Consider the following 18,783-nt stretch of genomic DNA (forward strand, 5'->3'; position numbering starts at 1 on the left):
CATTCAGATTCTGTCCTTTGGTCACGCATGCGTATCTCAGGCCTAGGCCATGGTTTTTTATTCATTTATTTTTTTAACTCACCTCGGGCTTGGGTTCATACCATCTCTGCCTGTCCAGATGAACCATATACCTGCAACAGAGAAAGAGGAACAACAGGGATGTCTTATAAGAGGCTATGGAGCCTGCTAAAGCAGGTGTCCAGTTTTTAAGTTTAGTAAAAAAAATTTCAAGCATACAGAAGAATAAAAATAGTTGACAACCTAGAGTTAAAGATTCCTCTTTTCCCCTTTTTCCCTATTTCACTCCTACCTATTTTTGATGCATCTGGTTTTCAATAGACTTTTTACATCTCAAAGTGGCTAAATTAAGAGGAAAGTGATTGATTACACCCACATTTCAAGCCAGATGATTGGGAACATGGTAAGACCAGTTAATGCCATGAGCAGGGGCCCACCCATTGCCACACTTCATTTCCTGTGAAGTGAGTTCCTAAGTCAGAAGCAATGCTGTATGAAATACCATAGCAGTGAATAAAGCATTCTGTAAGTCCATGGATAGTTGTTTTGGCAGAAGTGGGTAAATCCATATGCAAAGTATCTATTCCAGTAAGGACAAAGTGCTGCACCTTCCATAACTGGTCCAGTGTAATCAACCTACAACCAGACGGCTGGCTCCACCTCCCGGAGTGGTGCCATATCAGGGGCTCAATGTTGGTTTCTGCTGTTGGAATATGGGGCACTCAGCAGTGACTGTAGCCAGATTGGCCTGGTCAGTGAAAGTCCACATTGAGCCCATACATAACCTTCATCCCTGACTTTATTCAGGAGTCCATTTGGCCGGGGGAAGGAGGCTGACTGGCATCTACAGAATGGCTTATTCTACCCACTTCATTAAAATCCTCCTCTGTGGAGGTCATCCTTTTGGGAAGCACTCATATGGGACACAATAATCTTCATGTTCTGTGCCCAGTCATTGAAGTCTGTCCACGAACCTCTTCTCCAGATTTCCTGATCACCAACTTTCTAATTATGTTCCTTTCAAGTACCTGACCACTCAGCAGCCTTTATAGGGTGATGGGTTAGTTACTTGTCACCTGGAAGAAACTAATAGAGATCCAAATATGTAACACAGCTAATGTAAGGCCTTGGTTCCAATCTTGACTTAAGAACAATTCGTTTTTTTTACGGATCTCTGTGCCCCCCTACTGAGTTCACTTCCTTTGCAGTCAGGACACTTGATTTTGTTTTCTTCAGACTAAAACCTCACACATTTTAGGAAGAGTATTCCATGCCAGGCGCGGTGGCTCACGCCTGTAATCCTAGCACTCTGGGAGGCCGAGGCGGGTGGATTGCTCGAGGTCAGGAGTTCGAGACCAGCCTCAGCAAGAGCGAGACCCCGTCTCTACTAAAAATAGAAACAAATTATCTGGCCAACTAAAATATATATATAGAAAAAATTAGCCGGGCATGGTGGCGCATGCCTGTAGTCCCAGCTACTCGGGAGGCTGAGGCAGTAGGATCGCTTAAGCCCAGGAGTTTGAGGTTGCTGTGAGCAAGGCTGACGCCACGGCACCCACTTTAGCCCGGGCAACACAGCGAGACTCTGTCTCAAAAAAAAAAAAAAAAGAAAAAAAAAAGGAAGAGTATTCCAAGACTTGCCTGTATACAGAAATGCTAACTCTATAAGTCATCAATGTTGGAAATTCCAGTTCAGGTATGAGCTTGAAAATGAGGTTACCCTTGATTATTCATGCACTCTACCTTGGAGGAATTGATGACTCATTGTTTATGTGAACAATCAGAGCAGTATTCCAATGGTGTGAAATAAAAAGACTGTAAGAGACCTATCACTAACTCTGGCCAAAGTTATTAATGACACCACCTCTACCCTAGATGGAGTACAGATCTGTCTCAATTCATTAGCACATGTGATGATGATGCATTGCTCTGGATTTCTTGTTGGCTAATCATGGTAGTGTCTGTGCCATTGTCATTATTTCTTTCTGTATTCAGATCACTGAAACAGGCTTGGTAAAACTACCATACAACACCTTAAAAAAAAACATTTCTTTGCTCAATGCTTCTGCATAGCTTCTCTCTCATCAGGTGATGCCATGACAATACAATAAAAAGATCAAGAAAATTTTGTGATACAGTTTACTATGGAAACAACTGAACAATCCCCAAGTAATGAATATCTTGCTCTCTAGCCTTCCCTGAATTGGTCAACCTCTCTCAAGCAAGAGAATGACCAAAAGGGGAACCTGAAGGACTAAATATACAAATACACCATATATGACAATAGAACTCTGACCCATACTTCTGCAGTAACCATCCTGAAGCCAAACCACAACCTCTACAGCAATTGGCTCAGAACAGTCTGAGTGTGGTCAATAATGTTGCCCCCATTTCCAACTCAGAACCAACTGTAGAAAACCAAATATGCTCCCCAAACCAATCACATAAGATGTCCTACTGCTATTTATTCCACCTCCAGCTTTTCCATGCCAGTAACCTCCAGTCAGGGAATAATTGAAGCTTCCCCCTGCCCAATATAAAGCTTTCTCACTCTCTCCAAGGATTTGGGTCACTGCCAAATGCATGTGATTGTGGGTGACAACTTTGTTACAGAACTCTCTGAATAAATAGCCTCCGATTATACTCATTTGGATGGTCTCCATTTATTTCCACAAGTGCAAAGCTTTCATCTTATAGAGGAGAAAACTGAGACCCAAAGAGTGTCATAGATGTGCCTTCATTCCCACATGGCCTTGGAGTATTTAGGTCTTGTGGCACATATTCCTGGTCTCCAGCAATATCCACCTTCTTCTTCTTCCTTAGTAATAGAATCCCCAGATTTTAGGTGGGCCTATTGCTGCCAGGAAAAAGACAATTTCCAGCCTGCCTTGCCATTAGCAATGGCCCTGAAACTAAGTTTTTGCCAATGGTCTATAAGCAGAAGTGATATACTGCAATTGTTTGTTGAGGAATATCTAAAGTAGAGTTTTAATGTTTTATTTGAATAATGATTGAATCATTTTAATATTGATTTGAGGGTATGTGCTTGTATAATAAAGAACTTGAACTTCCTGATGGATAGGAGTGCCTTTGTTATTCATGGTGGGCCCCTTGCAGACCTGATAGTTTATGCTAATTAGGTGACTCATAGTTGGCTTCTAGTTTGTGCTAATGAATACAGCATGGTAGCTGGCTGTGCCAGAAATACCAACCATATGTAGTTGGTACCATCTACTGGTACCAACTCTGTGTAGTTGGTACCATCTACCGTGTACTCATTTCTGAGAGGAAGTATGAGACATGACTTGAAGCGGATAGTCTGGTTTAGGAGACAATTTAGGAGAGGATTGGGGCTTTGAACCATGTGATATCAGCTCAACTTCTAGGGAAGGCAGAGGGAGCTGATCATTGAGTTCAGCTGTGCGGTCAATGATTCAATCATTCATGCCTACCTAAAGAAACCCCATAAAAACTCTGAACACCAAAGCTCAAATGACCTTCCCTGGAAGGCATTACTCTGTGTACTGTCACACACAATGTGCCAGGAGGGTAATGTGTTTCTTGGGATAACAGGAGCTTTGCACTTGGGACACCCCCAGACTTTGCCGTATGCATGTCTTCCTTAGGCTGGTTCTCATGTGTATCTTTTTACTGTAATAAAATTGTCATCATAAATACAGCACTTTCCTGAGTTCTGAGAATCATTCTAGTGAGTTATCCAACTACAGGGTTAGCGGGAACCCCTAAATTAGTAGCCAACGGGTCAGAAGTGAAGGTGGCCTAGGAATTTCTGAATTTGTGACTCTGAAGTGAGGGCAGTCTTGTGGGCTACTATGTCCTTAACCTGTGAAGTTTGGCCTACCTCTGTGTAGTTGGTACCAGAAGTCACTATAGTCCTACAAAATAAAATAGCACTGAATTCCTATGTAAACACACACATAACACCCCACTCACCCCTAAAAGATGGAACAATGCTAATCTATATAGGGAATTTGAAAAATAACTATAGGAAGCAACATCACATTTTTCTAAGGAAATATTTAGTTGATAGATGTCTAAAAGAAAAGCTTTGCATCTAATACAAAAAATGTGAAGTCAGTTGGAAGCACTGAGAAAACCTGGGCAATACAAGTTATTTTTCAAATTAACACATGGCTAGTGACCATCTACTATGTGCTCATTTCTGAGAGGAAATAGGAGACGTGACTTGAAGCAGCTGATAGTCCGGTTTAGGAGACAAGAAAGTGATGAGATAATAAACAAAAAATTATTTAAATAGACCAAGACAGTGATAAGAGTTATCATAAATCCAGATAGCCTATGCAAACAAAAAATGCCTTTACAATTGCAAATGAGTAAGATATGACTTCACATCAGTGATCAAGACAACAATTCCCCAAGGAGGGGGCATCTGCACAGGGTTCTGACCCATTATGTAGGCTGAGTAGAGAAGGTAGGTGGAGAAGGCATCTCAGGCTAACGGAACAGCTAAGGTAAAGGCTTGCAGACTGCGAAGCATAGAGGTGTGGCTGAGGATGTCAACAGAGCTAGTTCATCTGTAATAGAGGCTCTTATCCAGAGCAGCAGGAGGTTGGGGTAGACTGAAGATGGCATTAAATGCCAAACAGAGGCGTGGGGATTTCTCTTGTAGGCAGTGCAAAGGATTTTCGGAGGGGGGCAATGGGTTCAAACTGATGAGAATGGTTAATGTGGCAGTGATACACAACAGGAAGAAACAGATTTGGGGCAAGGACCAGTTACAAAATTGTGGCAAGCATCCAGGTATAAAGTAACTTGCATGGGTGTTAGAGAAAAGTCCCAGGGGACAAAAGGAGAAATGGAGCAAACCAAGCTATTACTAGTGTAAAATATTTGCAATTTCTACTCCTGTGAACTTTGGCTCTCTGGGAAGAAATTCCTGTATGATTTTTGGGCTCTAAGACTGGCAACCTGACCTCAGCTGTCTAGGTGCCTCCAGATTCATATGCCTCCTGTACATCCTACTTGCCTTAGCCGACCTCATGGACCCACTTTGAGATGGTTCCCTGAATTCTAGGCTCAGCCTGCTCCTCTGAACTTTGAATATTTGAAGGACTGTCCTACTATGAGCTAATCCTTATTAGGCAAGACTCCTCTGGTCTATACTAACTTCTGGTCTTGGCTTCTCCACCTAAGATGTACAGCCAACATAGTATGGACTTAAAGAAGAGCCTGAAAGTGTTCTGACCCAGTAAATTTGGGGGCAACTATTTAATATTACAGAAAATAAAAAGTAATACCAAAGATGCACAGATGGCTTGAAGTAACAAACAAGATAATTAGTTTTGCAAAAGTTGGTATAGCTGTATATTTGATGTTTTAAATGATTTTATTGAGGTATAATTTACATACCATCAAATTCACCCATTTTAAGTGTACATTTCAATGATTTTTAGTGAATTTACCAAACTGTTCACCCATCACCACCATCCAGTTTTAGAACATTTCCATCATCCCAAAGGTTCCCCATAACATTTGCAGTTGCTCCCAGTTGCCACTCCCAGGCCACCACTAATCTACTTTATCTCTGAAGATCTGCCTTTTTGGACACTTCCTACAGTGGAATCATATAATATGTAGTCTCTGGCACCTGCTTTCTTTCACTTATAATGTTTTTGAGAGTTTGATTTTTTTAATAATACACGTTTTAGTGATTTTTATGTTTAAATAAACACTGTTTTCATTTCATTTCAAAAAATTCTAAACCCAGCCAAGTATAGTGGTGCACACCTGTAGTCCCAGCTGCTAAGGAGGCTGAGGTGGGAAGATCACTTGAGCCCATGAGTTCACATCCAGCCTGGGCAACATAGAAAGACCTCATCTCTAAAAAAAATTATTTTTAAAAATTTCCAAATCCAGCAGCATAAATACATACAGAAAATTGCTTTTTGTTCAAACATAGACTACTCCATTGCCTCACAGAGAAAAGTAACATATGTTAAAGAGAAACAAGTACAGGGGGGTATTGAACAGGGAAGGCCTTCAGTGTCTCAATCCCCAAACTGCAACTGTCTATAGGCAAGGACATGGCACTTTCTGAACATCAGCTTCCTTAGCTCTAAAACATGGCTGGGCTAGACCACTGATGGCTCTCTACCTTTCTCAGCCTCCATCCTCCTCACCCAGGCAGTAACACTGTGTCCTATCAGTAACAGGATGGGAGTCAGTGCACAAGTGCACTTATACAAATGCTTCCCACCAGGTAGAAAATCACCAGATGATGCGATTTCTCAGCTTCCTATCAGCTCTAGTTTTATGAATCTCAAGTCTGAAAGGAAGTTTCATTAAGCCTCATTAATCTCCCAGAGTTTCTCTTGGAGGTTAAGACTTAATGTATGCTGAGGCCTGACTATACTAGTGGGTTTTTCGAGTTTCACTAAATTCAAAGAGTTGCCGTAGCATAACTTCTCTGGTGTGCAAAAGGGTGGAACATCCACAGAGGCTTTCCCACATGCATCACATTACCAGTTTTCTAACTAGTAGGGAGAGTTCTCTGAGGTTTATAAAGCAATGAGATTTGCCTGAAGGCATTCTCACATTCACCACTTTATAGGGTTTTTCTTAAGTATGAATTTTCTGAAGCTTAATAAGGGATGAGCTCTGACTGAAGACCTTCCCCGATTTCCTGTTTTCATAGAGCTTCTCTCTAGTATGTGTTCTTGACTTACCACACTTGTAGAATTTCTCTCCAGTATGAGCTATCTGATTTTTTAAAGGAATAGTATGTGACTGAAGGCTTGCCATACTCAGTACATTGATAAGTCTCCTCCCAAGTATAAATTGTCTGATGTTGAATGACATGCATCCTCTGACTGAAGCCTTTCCACATTCATTACATTCACATGGTTTCTCATTAGTATGGATTCTCCAGTGTTTGGTGAGAGAGGGGGTGTGTCTGAAATCCCACCTTCTCTCTTGAAATCGATAGGGCTTCTCTTTAGTATGTACTGTCTGATGTGGAACAAGATGTGCCCTCTGACCAAAGGTCTTCCCACATACATTACACTTTTAGCATCTCTGGCCAATATGAATTCTCTGAGGTTTGGTAATGTGTGTACTCCAGCTGAAAGCCCTTCTACATTCACTGAATTCATACGGGTTTTTTTCCAGCATGACTTTTTTGATGCTTAATAAGGGATGCAGTGTGAGCAAAGGCCCTTCCACATTCATTACATTTATAGGGTTTCTCTCCAGTATGAAATCTGTAATGTTGGGTGAGAGATGAACTCTGACTGAAGGCTCTCCCACATTTATTACATTTGTAAGGTTTCTCCCCAGTATGAAATCTATAATGCACAATGAGAGAAGAGCTCTGGCTAAAGGTTCTCCCACATTCCTTACATTCATAGGGCTTTTCTCCAGTATGAGTCCTCTGGTGTTTAATAAGGGATGAAGTATGACCAAAGGCTCGTCCACATTCATTACATTTGTAGGGTTTCTCTCCAGTGTGAAATCTATAATGTAGAACAAGAGAAGAACTCTGACTGAAGGCTCTCCCACATTCACTGCATTCATAGGGCTTTTCTCCAGTATGAGTTCTCTGATGTTTAATAAGGGATGAAATATGACCAAAAGCTCTTCCACATTCACTGCATTCATAGGGCTTTTCTCCAGTGTGACATCGCTGATGGCGCCGAAGTTCTGATTGGAAATGGAAGGACTTCCCACATTCATTACATTTACAAGATTTCTTCTCTGGATGGGTTCTCTGAGAGTTATTACCCCCTGAAGTCTGTATGAATTCTGTATCATATTTATAGGATCCTTCTCCCATGGGAAGACTGTGTTGCTTAACAAAGACGGATCTTAAGCCTAAACTTCTCCCAAATTCACTCCACTCATCTCTCCTAAGATTGGTAGAAGATGTGTGAGTGGTTAACACTTTTTTCAGGGGTCTTTCCTGTTTTATCTGCTGCATCTCTAACTGGTCATCACAACCACACGTTACTTTCAATTTGGAGGACCGGAGTTCATCTTGAGTGTGTTTTTCGTCTGATGCCACCTGGAATAATTCTTCTTTGGAAATTCCCTGATTTGGAATTGATTCCTTGGGTTTAGGCCTCCTCTTTAAGTCTGTTAAAAAAAAAAAAAAGACATTCTAGTATTACCTGTTCTATATGCCAAGAGAAAATTAAACTCTTATAATGGGTGTAAAATAATTAAGCTTAAAAATAATATCTAAAAGAGGTATACAAATTCTTTCAAGAATGGTTTATGTCTGAAGAAGATTTTGAAAGTGTCAAGAACAAGTGATGAGCAGGTGACTGAAGATTAGGAAAACCCGAGAGAACTGTGTTTGGACTCCAGTACACAAGGTAAGTCCAAGGGCTGTAACGATGAGAGGAGGGAAGGAAGGGTAACAAGGGAAAGACTAAGTTTAAGGGACAGGGATAAAAAGAAATAGACAAAGTGTGGGATTGTAAGTCATCTTGTGATCTCCTCAGGCCTAGATTATTGTAGCAGACTTCTATCCAGTCCTCCTACCTCCAGTATTTCCTGAAACCCCTCATCATGTTCTTCTTCCCAAAATTCTCCTTTCCTTGTGTTTTTTTTCCCAGTCTTAATCCTCCAAAGGTTCTCCTGTGCCTACAGGATAAATCCTGAGTTTCTCACTCCAGCCCTACAATACTTAACCAAGATCCGGCCCTTTTCTTCGGCAGGTGCCTTCAGCACAGAAGCTGGCTGGGTCCCTGTTTCCCATATATCCACATCCACTCTCACCACCCTCTTTCTTTAATGCTTTGCACACCTTTCAGGGACAAGCTCATGTCTGCCACAAAGGCTTCCTTCAGCATCTCAGTCTGTATGCCATATATCATTATGCATTACGTACATATACATATGTGTGATATTACTGTATTATATAATTGTGAGAGGCAGAATAATTCTCCCCCAAAGATGCCCATGCCCTAAATCCCAAGAACCTGTGAATAGGTTATCTTACATGGCAAAAGGGACTTCACAGACGTCATTAAGGACATAAACCTTGAGATGGGGAGATTATCTGGGATTATTTAAGTAGGCCCACTCTAATAACATGAGTCCTTAAAATTGGAGAACATTTCTTGGCTGGGCAGAGATGCAGTGCGAGGAGGACTCCACCCAACAATGCTGGCTTTGAAGGTGGAGGAAGAACATCAGAGCCAAGGCGTGTGACAGTCTCTAGAAGCTGGGAACACCCCTTGATTTACAGCCAGTAAGAAAATGAAAACTTCAATTTTACAAATGCAAGGAATTAGTACTGCTAATGATCCAGGTGAACAGGAAACAGGTTCTCCCCTAGATACTCCAGAAAGGAATGCAGCCCTGTGGACACCTTGGCTCTAACCACGTGAGACCCATGCCAGACTTCTGATCTATGAACTATGAGATAAAAAGTTTGTGTTGCTTAAAGTTACAAAGTTTGTGGTAATAGAAATAATAGAAGACTAATACAATAATAATAAAGACACTTCTGAAGAGGGAAATGGCTAGCCACACCTAACCAGTAGTCTCAGAGGTCAGACTTCAGAGAGACTCTGCATCAATAGGTCTTATGTGCCTCTGGGGAATCTGAATGTTTGACAAGCTCCTTGGGACATTCTGAAACACAGCCATGCTGTGGACCACTGTAAATAAACAGATATTGATCATGAGACTAGATCCACATGTCAGACCCTTGATCTCATTCAGGAAGGAATTAAGAGCAAGTACCAACACAGAGAAGTTCTGCATCTTCCCTCTCAGTCTTATACTCTAGGCTCCTATGATGAGGCCCAGCCTATCCTCTCAGGATTTAAGCACCACTTTTCTAAGCTTCAGCTCTGGCCTGAGGCTATGATTCTGCCTCAAAGATGAACACTGACTGGCACAGATTGTCACCTGCCTCTGGTATTCTTGGGCTACACACAGCAGTCAGGAGAGCTTTGAGTCCAGAATTCTGCTCCTTTAGATGACTTGAGATAGCATCAACAGCTGGCAAGGAGTAGTCCTTGTTCCTGGAACCACTTCTGTTGAGGTTCAGCCTAATCAAGCTTGAAGTATCCTCATCTTGATCTTCCTGACATCCTCTGTCTGTCCCTGCCCATAACCCTTTTGTTTCTGGACCGCTCAACTGTTCTGCTTGATTCCTTGCTAACTCCCTTAACCCTGCTGATATGGTGATTACCTTGCCATATATTACTTTTGATCCATCTAACATGGACTGTAAGACATCTAGTGATGCCATGTGGCACCAATAACCCAGAAGGCATAGGCAGAAATGGATACCAAAGGAAGGGTAAACACTAGAAAACAAAATGAACGTCTCCTCTTCTGACACCAGAAATAATTACAAAATTTACAATACTGGAGTTGAGGACTCAAGCCTAGTGGCCTCACCTACTGAAAAGACAGCTCCCTGACCAAGGGTTCAGGAAAACTTTACACCCTGAGAGGGGCCTTATAACGTACAATGCTGTTTAGCTCTCACTCACTCACCTGACTGGGCACCTACTGAGATTTCTCTCTCCAACATGCAGGGCTCTTCCCCTTCCTCCAACTGGCAGATCACATATGGTTTGGACACTGGAAGCCCTGATGGTAAAGAAAGAAAAGGATTGCGGCTGTGTGTGCTGGCAGCCAAGTCCTTGGACCTTGATCTTCAAGGTGGAAAAATACTGTAGGTGTTGAAAGCCTCCAGAGAATAGGCATTGTGAAATGTCAGGAATAGAGTCAGGAAACTTGCTATTTCAACTCTGTAAGAAACAGGACTTTTCCTAGAACTAGGAGCAGAAATACTGTATCTCCGGGACCCATAGAGAATGTAAATGTCTGATTCCAGAACCCCAGGGCAAAACTCAGCAACGGGCCTAGACACCCCTAGCATTTAAACACCAAGGAAATCAAGAAGGCCTGCCAGGCAGGCTTTGGGCTTTGGAGGCACAGCGCTCACCTAGGGAGGCCAGGTTCCTGAAGTTCTCCAGCATCACCTCCCTGTACAGGTCCTTCTGAGCAGGGTCCAGCTGCCCCCACTCCCACTGGGTAAATTCCACAGTCACATCCTCGAATGTCATCAGGTCCTGAAACAGAAGAGACTCCTGTACCCTCAAGGAGCACACTCATGGCCCTGGGCAGAAGAGCAGACAGGCATCTGAGGAGAACCTCAGGATGTGTAAGAAGTGATTTTGAGAGTTCCTAGCTACCCCAGTGCCCACAGAGTTGTAGGTTTCATCATCACAAAAATATTTTCAACTGCTCCAGGGATTGTATCATCCTTACTACTTGGTATCCCACCCAGTGCCCACTTACATGCCTATCCACATTAAGCCACCAGGAAATATCATCAGGGTCTCAGGAGAATCAGGCCTACAGAGACATTCTGCTTAGGTGGGGGAGGTGAATGTAATATGTTTCCTCATTTGTCAAGAGGTTTTATTCTCAATTTAGTTGCATTTAATTGGAATCAATTAGAATTAACAGACTAATATGCATTGCATTCTCAAATGCATAAGTATCAATAGTCTTCTAATAAGATATTTTCAAAACTTATGACCTATAATTTTAAGGACAATTTTTACTAAGGTCAAATCAAATAATTTGGGGCTTATAATAATTGATCCCCCTACCTGCCTGTCAGCACACATTTATATTGAATCAATAGGTTTGTATGGGCCACGAGTGGTGGCTTTTGCCTGTAATTCTAGCACTTTGGGAGGCTGAGGCGGGAGGACTGCTTAAGGCCAGGAGTTCAAAACCAGCCTAGGCAATAGCAAAACCCTGTCTCTACAGAAAATTAAAAAAAAAAAAAAATTAGCCAGGCATGGTGGCGTGCCTGTCGTCCCAGCTACTAGGAAGGCTGAAGTAGGAGGATCACTTGAACCTATTGGGGTAGCTTAGAAATGTTGGGGTGACCTAGGGAGATTGCTGGTGTAGAAACCTCTGTGGATATGACAGTCTGCATAGGTGTGGCTGTTTTCCAAATGGTAAGGACATTCCAAGGGCAGGAGGAACTGAAAACACTTTCTCTCCTGGGGCAGAAAACTGCTCCAGGACTGTGATCAGGAATATCCAACATGCTATAAAACTGGCCTGGCCACAATCCCAAGATTTATGTTCTTATTTTGTTTTAGGCTAGAAATATTGCTGAGGTTAATGTGCACCTGGATATCTTAATCTTTATCAGTGATCTTTAAAGTTTACCTGAATGACATGTACCTGTTATCATAACCTTTTTGGAAATCTTTAGAATTTGTTTGCCTGTGGGATAGCTATGGAGAATTGGTTGCTTGTATGATTTAGGATGATCTTTTGTTCTTAGAATGAATAAATACGAGTGAGGAATTACTCTCAGGACTCTTGGTCCGGAAAGCCTTGAGTCCCCTGACCCCACTCTTTCTCTTCTATTGTCTCGTTTCTTATTCGTGCGTGATGCCCTGTTTTCAACCCTGTTGGCTGGGGAATCTCCTGACATGAACCCAGGAGTTGGAGGTTGCAGTGAGCTATGATGATGCCACTGCCCTCATACCCAAGCAACAGAGACCTTGTCTCAGGAAAAAAAAAAAAAAAAGTTTTGTAAGTTTGATCGGCCTAAATCCTTTCCCCCAAAACCTAATCATTATTCAGTTTCTGAGTCTACAAAGCTGAGTGTGAGACCCAGGACCCCAGGTCACCACTATAAGGTATAACCATTCTATAGGTCCTAGCCAGAACTACCCTGTCACCCTCAATCTCGTTAATTAGAATACTTCCCATTTGACTTATATTGTATGGTAATCCATATATGAACTAAAAAGCAGAACAAGTGACAGTACTATAAAATCCTATCATTACCCCAGAGTATTTAAAAATCAAATCTCATTTAGATACTGATTCCACAGAATAATAAGCTGAAATAATCTTATATTAGCATAAAAGTCAGCCAAAATAATCAAATCTGGAAAACTGACTACTACAGTATCCTCTTGTGATAGATTATAGTATTTGTCCAAAATATACACTGGCCCTCCCAACATGATTGAGCTGCCTGCCCCCTGACCCAGGTATAGCCATGTAATCAGCTTTCTCAAATGAAATGTGAAGGCAGAGACATGAGCTACAGGTGAGCAAAAGCTTTCAGAGCCAGTGGGCATTCTGCAGTTGCTCTTTTCCCTCTGCCTTGAGAATGGCATATCATCTGAGTGAAGATATGGGCAAAGCCACAGCAGGCATGTAATAATAAACCTTTTTGGTATAAGTCTCTGAGGGTTTGCTGTTGTTATCACGGTATAACTAATCTAAACTGACTCATTAAAAAACTGGTACTCAAAGTGAGACTCTACCGTAACTAAAAAGCCAAAAATAACTTTCTTTTTTGAAAGGACATCAGCTTCAACGCCAGGCAATAAGGAAACTTATTGGCAAGGTGACAACCTATGTAATTTGGTGGTGAACTAACTGTTTGGTAAAACTATTGCCTTCAGTAAGTTGAAATATGAACAATGTAAGCATGAGCTTCTGATGTAACAAGAAGAGGCTAGAAACATAACATTAATAGTGTGAGTTGGCTGTTACTGGCTGCATTAGACAAAGTATTATAAGAAGAAAAATATGCTCAAGAGTTTGCTGGTTTGCAAAACAAAAGGCAATAGGAAGCATCCAGAAATGCCAGGACTTCCAGGGTTGGAGATTTAACCAATTCTCACTTCCAATTGGAAAAGACAATATACAAAAGGCTTTTGTATGACAAAAGATGATTTAAAACCAGACTATTATCAAGGACTAAATCGTGAATGTGGTTTTCAAATAGCTCCCAGTAAATCCTTTCAGTGGGACCAAATTGTTTGGAGTGGAAAAAAAGTATGACCATCCCAAGGATGGTCAAAAAGCTACAAAAAGCTGCACAATTAAGTCTAAAGAGAAGGGTACATTTCAAAAAGAACTATGGGGTACAGCTATTGACACATGGAGCCAGCTGGAAGCAAATACATAAAAAACTGATAAAGTTTTTGAGAGTTACACATAAAACAATCCTAGGCCATCAACCTACTCAGGCAGGATGAAAAAGCTGCTTAGCCCCTGAGAGAGCTTATTCTTCAATACCATCTTTACATGTGACTAAGGAGCATACTGTAAAAGGAACTTCCTGAGGGCAGAGCCAACATCCCAGAACACTAGGCTGGGGAGCTCCACCCAGGGAGCAGAACCAAGGCATAGCCCAGGATTTTCTGACTCCCAAGATCAAGGGTCCTCACAGTATCTGCGCAGTGGAATTTCATAACTGTTACGGACCTGGGAGTTCTGGACTCCTACCATGCTTCCCCTTTCTGAATAGGAGTTTTTATTGTGGTCATCCTGTCCCCACTGTTCACTGTATGTTGGATATTTGGATTCAGGTTAACTGTCCTTTTAGTTCATAGGTCTCCAGATCCAGGGGATCTACATCCAGGCCCAATGTAGATATTATCATACCATCCAAGACTTTGATCATGATGCTCTGACTGAATGGGGGTTATCTCTATCGGGAAGGCATTTTGTGTGCAGTAGAGAGGAAAGTGAACATCTACGAGTAAGAAAACACACAGTGGTAAACTGATTTTTTCTTTAAAATAATCACTGTCCCTCTCTCTGTGGGCCCCTCACTCTAGGAGGTTTATACTTCCCACTTTATAGACATTAAGCTTGGCCACAAGACCTACTTCAGCCAGTGGGATGTGAGCAGAAGCAACACCTGCCACTTCTGAGTAGGAGCTTGAAGAGCCAAAGCGCTGACATTGCTCTTTCCCTCTGCCATGAGAACAGCATATCTCTGAGCAGGGTTGATCCTTCAGCCTGAATCCCAGAGTGAAGAGGGAGTGCAGGAGAGTTACAGTCAGCCTGCTACTGATAAACGCAGCAGGAAGAAGACATACACCTTTGTGACTGGGAAGCTTTGAGATCTGGGGGCTGTACCACAAAGTAGCCTAAGCTCTTGGCTGTACCTCCAAATGACGTACATCAAGGCCAAAGAGGTTTAAACTCTATTTATGACTCTACTACTAATAATTACTTGGAAGAACTCCTTATTGATGGGGGTTTCCCTTTTTGGCTTGAAAGTGAAATGTCAATGTCTATCATCAAGCCAGAATACCACTAAAAGACCATCTTTGATACTGGGAAACTCACAGGCTGGCATCACAGCCCTCCACCTTGTTCTTCCGCCACATCCAGCTCACTACAGCCAAACCTGAATCCACCACTGGAATCAGTCACCATGATCCCTGAAGCAGACAAGGATTAAGCAATTGCCATTTGCAAGAAGACTCCAACATATGAGATTGAGATTGTATCACTGAATGGTTAAGATCTTGGAGCCAGACAGCCTGTGTTTGAAACTGGGCTCCCTTTCTTACCACCTAGATAGCCATGATGAACAAGTTACTTTATCTCTCTGTTCTTTGATTTCCTCAGTTTACCTTTCTGTGCTTTGGTTGCTATTCTTCAAAATGGTAACCATTTTATGGGAATGTTCTAAAGATGAAATGAGTTAGTATATGTAAACTGTGTAGAATATTTCCTGATACATATTTGGTTTTCAGTAAATAATAACCATTATTGTTTTCCTCATAATTAACATTATCATCCTCATTTTACAGGTAGCAAACCAATGCATAGCAAGGTTACATGATTCATCCAAGGTCACACAGCCTGCATACAGTGAAGTTAAGTCTGTCTCCTCACTAATCCAGGAAGATAACATCTGAACAGGGACCCAGTCACAAATGGTCTCCCCACCTGTCCATATCCTCAGAACCTTCTTGTTCCGCCTTCTCCATGAGTGTTCACAGTCTTTCCAATGCAGGCCAATTCTCCTGTTCCCGAACATCAATGGAAAGGCCTATCTGTGCCCATTTGCCATCAAACTATACACCTACTAGCCTGCTGCATCCTGGATGTCAGAATCCTCTCCCCACTGTGGTTGTGACACTCCTTCAAGGCCAGGGCTCTGGCATATTACCTAGTAGTCACCACAGTGCCCATGACAGAAATAAGCCAAAGTGAGCCCAAATGATCCCAGTGAGTGAGTGCTTACCAAGAAGAGAAGAGAGGGCCCTATGCAGGGGCAGAGTGGCCATAATCCACCTTGACAGGCTCGGCTCCAGCACAGCAGGGACAGGGGTCTTTGTTCTCTAGAACAAAAAAGTTCTAGAGAAAAGGAGGCAAAGCTATTCATAGTTCAGGCATTTGAGGAAAAATCAAGAAAACCTCAACTCACCTGGGGCCTGGCTTTCAGGAATAAACTGGTTGTTCCCTTTTCTCCTGGGAATCTCTCTGGAGGAAGAGTAGGGTCCTGAGAAGGGAGAGCTGGGAAGGTAAAAGGAGCCATAAGGGAGGCTAATCCTTACGGCACGTGCAGCTCCCAAGCTGCAGAACCCTATACAGCTCTGTGTGTCACCTCCATGGTTCTGGAGACACAGATGGGTCAAAGGGAGCTAGGAGACAGCTTCTAGCCTGCCCATATAAGAGAAAAGTGCTCCTACACACAGCAATGTGAGGCTCCTACCTGTCCTCAGGCCCACAGCAGGCTACAGGTATGTGAAGTGTGACCACAGTCTGGCCCTACCACTGGAGAGTAATTTACTGGGCCTACTAAATGCAGGTCCTCTCTTAGGCATTTTGGAAATATAAACATGGAGACCTTCAAAGAATTTTAAATCTAGCCTGAAGGTTAACAACTACACAAGGCCCAAGATAAGGCCATGGAAGGATATGAGGCTTAAAGGGGAAGAAATCAGACCTCCCTCCTCATTCTTGGGAACCCAGCTCGGATGCTAGCTCTTCCTGAGAAGCTGCCCTTGGTGTTTCCAAGCACTGTTGGGTCTCTGCAGCACACTTTGAGAACCCCTCTATTAAACAACTTTGCATCATACTGTTTGTAAAGCCTTAAAACAAACAACCCCAAATCATGCCAGTGAAGTGGAAAGGCTAACAGTAGAAACACTCAAGTAGGCAAGCAGCATAGCATAGTACAGGTCAGCACTTCTCAAACTTCACGTGCATGTGGATCCCCAAGGATCTTGTTTAAACTCTGGTTCAAGACTTGTTAAGACCCTGGCTCCAGTGAGTGCGGGCTAGGGCCCAAGAGTCTGCGTTTCTAGAGAGCTGCCAGGTGAGGCCTCTGCTGGTCTGTGGGTCACACTGGGTAGTAAGGACATAAAGGAAAAAAAGAGGTGGTAGTAGGCCCAGGGATTTGGTCCAGTTTTTCCACTGGTCAGTTTTGTTTCCTTGAGCATGTGCGCTGAAAAATAAACAAATTCAAATGCTCACCTGGTGAAGGACAGGACATTATAAACTTAGAAAGTAATGGCTTAAAACTTCCTGAGTCTCCTGGATTGCATTACCCGCCCTGGCCCCACTGTTGGGGGAAGAGGCTCACAGGAGGCACCCACTGTGTACACTGCTGACCTTGTACACAGCTGAGCTAGAAGAGTGGAAAAACTCTATTAGTGAAGTGATTAAGCAGATGAGAGACAAAGCTCAGATGGCCCTACTGTCCTCTCATTCCTGGCCAAGGGCCACTCCTTCTCGGGTTTGTTTGCCCTCTCCCTGCCACAGCAGGAAAACATCAGATCCTCTCCTGTGCTGCTTGCTTTCCTTGTGCAGTTCGGCTCCCCTCTCTCCTCTGGCCATTGGGACAAGTCATCCGTGGCCATCCCCTCCACCTTGCCAGTCATCCAGAGACCCATTCTGGACCTAGGAAGCTGGGACTTCAGTGGGATTCCCCAGCCTCTTCCTAGGGTCCTCCTCCTACTAGGCCCGGTACTATTAAATAACTCTGCACGCTTGAGAGCCAAACCTGATGCTGTGGAATCCATAGCTAGGGCAAAGGGGCGGCGTCCTTTCACTAGGTCCAAATCACAGTCTTTCGGCCACAGCCCTGCGGTCCTCCCGAGGGTTCAGGGAGCGGGGAGCAGGCTAGGGCCGCCTGGCTGACGCGGGGCATTCCCACTCAGCACGGCGAGACCCAGGAGACCTGCAGGGCCCAGAGCAGGGCTGTCAAACCCGGAAAGACGCCCGGGCGCGCAGCGCTGCTGCCCGGGGCCGTGCTCTTCTCCCGCCCCGGGACACACTCTCAGACCCTCAGAAACCCGGCCTCTTACTGGCTCCGCCCCGCCGCCCTTCTCAAGACCAGGCTCTGGGACCTAGTTCCCATGCGGATCCACACCCGCAGTGGCTCACACCACCAGGAGACGCGGCCGCCGCCACACCTACGACCCAGGTGCCCAGCGCTCCTCAGCTGTCCCGGGACAGCAGAGATTCCGGTGAGAGCCGCTCTGCCAAGTCTACCCCTACTCCTCAGTCCCTCCTGCCCAGCTCCAGTCTCCACAGTCCCTCGCAGGCGGGCACACGGAGGGACACCGCGAGCTCGGTCATCTGCCCTAGACGCGGTGCGCACCGCAAGCCCGCGCACGGGGAACCGCAGAGCCCACAAAGGGCAAGGCCACGCCCCCACGCCGGCCCCGCCTCCTAAGACCATCCTGAGCCTGCGCAGACGCGGCCACCACAAAGACCTCCCGAGCGAGCCCGCGGGGCGGTACGAACGGCGCCTGCGCCCTGGCCTCCGATAGCGGGCGTGGGCGGGGTTTACGGGGGCCGGAGGCCTCGGGGAGGGGTCGTGCGCCCCAGCTAAGCGGGGACTTTTTCCCGTCTCTCCCGTGGGCTGGGGACTGGGAGCATTGACCATCTCGCGAGTGCTTTTGGTAGCTGTGCCTCATAGGCTGATTTAGGGCTGTCCAGCAGAAGCCACTGGAA

General features: G+C 44.0%; 1 protein-coding gene across 1 annotated transcript; it reads right to left on the reverse strand.

Moving 5' to 3' along the window:
- Nucleotides 1-5,862: 5,862 nt before the first annotated feature.
- ZNF514 (zinc finger protein 514) lies at nucleotides 5,863-18,449 on the reverse strand. The gene is made up of 5 exons (XM_045550108.1): nucleotides 17,828-18,449; nucleotides 16,247-17,452; nucleotides 10,970-11,096; nucleotides 10,516-10,611; nucleotides 5,863-8,130 (listed from the first exon to the last, which is right to left on the reverse strand). The coding sequence occupies exons 2-5, from the start codon at nucleotides 16,355-16,357 to the stop codon at nucleotides 7,148-7,150; spliced, it is 1,317 nt and encodes a 438-aa protein (XP_045406064.1). The 5' UTR covers nucleotides 16,358-17,452; nucleotides 17,828-18,449; the 3' UTR covers nucleotides 5,863-7,147.
- Nucleotides 18,450-18,783: the final 334 nt, after the last annotated feature.

This window comes from Lemur catta, chromosome 4, assembly GCF_020740605.2.
Source record: "Lemur catta isolate mLemCat1 chromosome 4, mLemCat1.pri, whole genome shotgun sequence".
Lineage (NCBI taxonomy): Eukaryota > Metazoa > Chordata > Mammalia > Primates > Lemuridae > Lemur > Lemur catta.